Raw genomic sequence first — 3161 nt, forward strand, 5'->3', positions numbered from 1 at the left:
GTCAGCTGTCTCAGGAGTCCCACGAGCCAACCAGGCTCGAAAGGACTCCTTCTTCAGCTTGACGGCATCCCTTACTTCCGGTGTCCACCACCGGGTTCGGTGATTGCCACCACGACAGGCACCAGAGACCTCACGGCCACAGCTCTGAACGGCCGCATGCTGCCAAGTCATTTATTATTATTTTTAGTCTATTATAGTTAGTCTGTTCAGGACTGAGACTTTTTGTTTAGAGAAGAAGCCCATCTAATACAGTACGTATTTTAGAGGGAAATGAGCTTCCGACTTTGACTGACTTTATTCTCACCTTCCGCCTTGTACCAATTGTAGTTTCCCTTTATGTGTATTCAATGAAATGTACACACACGGTAAGCTTCAATGTCCATGAAAGCTTCATCAAAATTAGAGCACATGGGAAGTATACCACACTTTATTCACCAAACATTTTTGACTGCCAGGGTGGTTCATCCCTGTGTATGAGGCTCTCCGTTTATCAGTCACAGACTGCAGATCATCTTAATCCCTGTCTCCATCAGATGTTTAAATATTTCCCTCTGTACCAGTGGTTGGTTGTCCTCCATCTCCAACAGGCCCTAATATCCCATTCTCTACCCAAGCCTGCATTTGTAAGTGTCCTAATCTGTCACCTTGTTTTACACAAATGTAGCTAATTTCTTCTGTTAAATTCTTGCTTTATAACTACAAATTAAATACATAATTACTGTTTAACTCAATACCAAATTTAGTGCATGGTAATGAGACTTGCTATCATGACACTTTGCACTTTTTTCAGTGTACACACTCTTTATGCTACTAGATGTGAAGAATAACAATATTTATTATGATTTTTACAGCACTGTATTAATCCACTCGTGTTACTGTAAACAATGAGAGTCTGCTAACAAAGACATGACAAACAAGTTGATTTAAGAGGAATATTTATTGATCTTCATCCATTTCCCATCTGTTATCTCAGGGGTTTTCAGTTTAATAAAATGTTTCTACCAGAACTTTGTGAATAACATAAAGCAGAGTGATGAAATTTCAGAGACGCTCCACATAATTTGCGGGGAACATTCCGTAGTGTCCGTCAGGTCCGTAACCTCTCCACCAGCCTTCATCCACCATGTCTATCCCGGTTATAATGTCATCAGGGTCAAAGGTGATCTCAGTGTCGTCTGCTGCAGGGGGACAGGTGATGGTGCAGTGAATAACATAGATATATACAGTCACGTGCGTGTTTGTTTGTGTAAGCATGTTGTCATTCATCTGTTTTTATGCACATTGTCTACCTGCCCATGTGAAAACTGCAGAAATTTGAAAACAAACTGAATTTAGTAAAAGCCCGGGGTTTGCATGTGCCGTGCACTGTGCTGTGAGGAATAAATCTTTATTTACGGACCAACATCACTTTGACAGTAGCGGTTCCCAAGGGCCACCAACACTCACGCAACAACACAGCGATTAAAGAATGTCTCGACACTCCAGCTGTGATCTGGTGTATAAATGGAACAGCTGTTTTGACTGCTTTATGAATAGTGTTAAAAATATATTATTTTCACGTGAGCCTCCAGTTAAAGCTCGGTGAGCTGCATGTGATGCAGTGAGCAACCACTTAAACATCACTGGAGACAAAAACACCAGACATGCGTGAGGCGATGAGGAGGCTGTGACCTTCATCACACCAACACTTGATACTAACAGAAATGTCAGATTCCAGTCATGTCTTCCACCTGGTTTTCCATCGTTTCAGCTTTGACTGAAGTTCTAATCACCTCATGTTCCACCTGCTGTTTATCTCCATCACCCGGCTCAGATTCACACAGCAGGAGGAGGTGGAGACAAGCACTTGTTCCTCATCTTCTTTAGCTGATTTTCTGGCAAAGTCGCTTAAAATCTGTGATATATTTGAATGCAAATGACGTGTGCGTGTGTGTGTGTGTGTGTGTGTGTGCTCGTGCATGCATACCAGCCTGGTAGTCGTACAGAGCTCTGGCACAGATGTCCTGTCCACTGTCATCTGCTTCATGGTCTTCAGCCTTTTATTTAAGACAAATGATCAGAACAATTCACAGATTCGATCATGATAATTAAAGCCTGACATTTTCATACTTATTTAATTTACTCTGCTCTTGGTTGTACACGACAGAAGAGGTGACAGTAAAGTGAACTCCAGAAGCTGCTGTGACAGAGTGGACTCACTGTGGTGCTGTGCACATAAAGGTCTTCGTACAGGTTCACCTCCCTACTGACTCTTTCTGGCACATCATGCTGATGATCCTGAGCTGGAGGATGACATGACACTGAACTAATGCCACACAACACAATACTCAATCACAAGTAAGAACCCTGCACTCAAAATATTCTTTAAATACTTAAGTATCATCACGACAGTAAGAGTACTCACAGAAGAGAAATGGCCCATGTGTGTATCTAACTGTACACTGTTGTACTGTTCTATAGTACATCATTAGATAACGATTCTTCGTGCACTCGTGCTTTAGGAGTATTTTATTGTAGTTGGAGTAATTGTTTTGTTTTTTTTTCACTATTTTATAATAAAATCCCGGATTAGTCTCCTGGTTATTCTCTTCAGCAGTCAGTTTGTTGTTTGGTTTGTAAAAGACATTAGTAAGAAATGGCTGCAAATGTTTTGCTGTGTCCAACATTAAAATTATTCACTTTTATTATGATTTAATAAAAGGAAAAGCAGCAAATCCTTTAATCTGAGGAGCTGAAAAATTAAACAGTTCATCGGTTATCAAAACGGTCACAGATTAAGTTTTTAAAAACTGACTCAATACATTGATTAATGGAACAAAAGCTTTTTTATGGTGAATCATAAAACGACTACAGGCCAGTGGCACTCACCCCGGTCATTTTGAAGTGCTTTGAGAGAGTGGTGCTGGCCCACATTCAGAGCAGCGTACCAGGCACCCTGGACCCCCTGCAGTATGCCTACCAACCCAACAGGGCCACCTCAGCATTGTTACAAACACTGGCACCCCACAGGGATGTGTCCTCAGTCCCATCCTCTACACCCTGTTCACCCACGACTGTGTCGCCTCCCACAAAGACAACATCATCCTGAAGTTCACGGATGACACCGCAGTGATAGGTCACATCACTGGCGGGGACGAAGCAGCCTACAGGAGGGAGGTGGC

At 42.1% G+C, this 3161-nt stretch overlaps 2 protein-coding genes across 2 annotated transcripts in view; one reads left to right on the top strand and one right to left on the bottom strand.

Moving 5' to 3' along the window:
• Positions 1-3161, top strand: part of LOC109951177 (zinc finger protein Dzip1-like) — an 18948-nt gene that overhangs the window by 7397 nt on the left and 8390 nt on the right. The gene's annotated exons all lie outside the window — the stretch shown is intronic.
• The window catches only part of LOC109951176 (drebrin-like protein A), an 8247-nt gene continuing 6064 nt past the window's right edge, over positions 979-3161 (bottom strand). Inside the window, exons 13-15 of the mRNA XM_020585499.1 lie at positions 2200-2282; positions 1967-2036; positions 979-1178 (exon numbers count right to left, since the gene is read on the bottom strand). Coding sequence (XP_020441155.1) covers positions 1042-1178; positions 1967-2036; positions 2200-2282 — 290 coding nt within the window. The 3' untranslated portion in view covers positions 979-1041. The remainder of the gene's footprint in view (positions 1179-1966; positions 2037-2199; positions 2283-3161) is intronic.

The sequence above is a fragment of the Monopterus albus genome, unplaced genomic scaffold (assembly GCF_001952655.1).
Source record: "Monopterus albus unplaced genomic scaffold, M_albus_1.0 scaffold368.1, whole genome shotgun sequence".
In the NCBI taxonomy this organism is placed as follows: domain Eukaryota; kingdom Metazoa; phylum Chordata; class Actinopteri; order Synbranchiformes; family Synbranchidae; genus Monopterus; species Monopterus albus.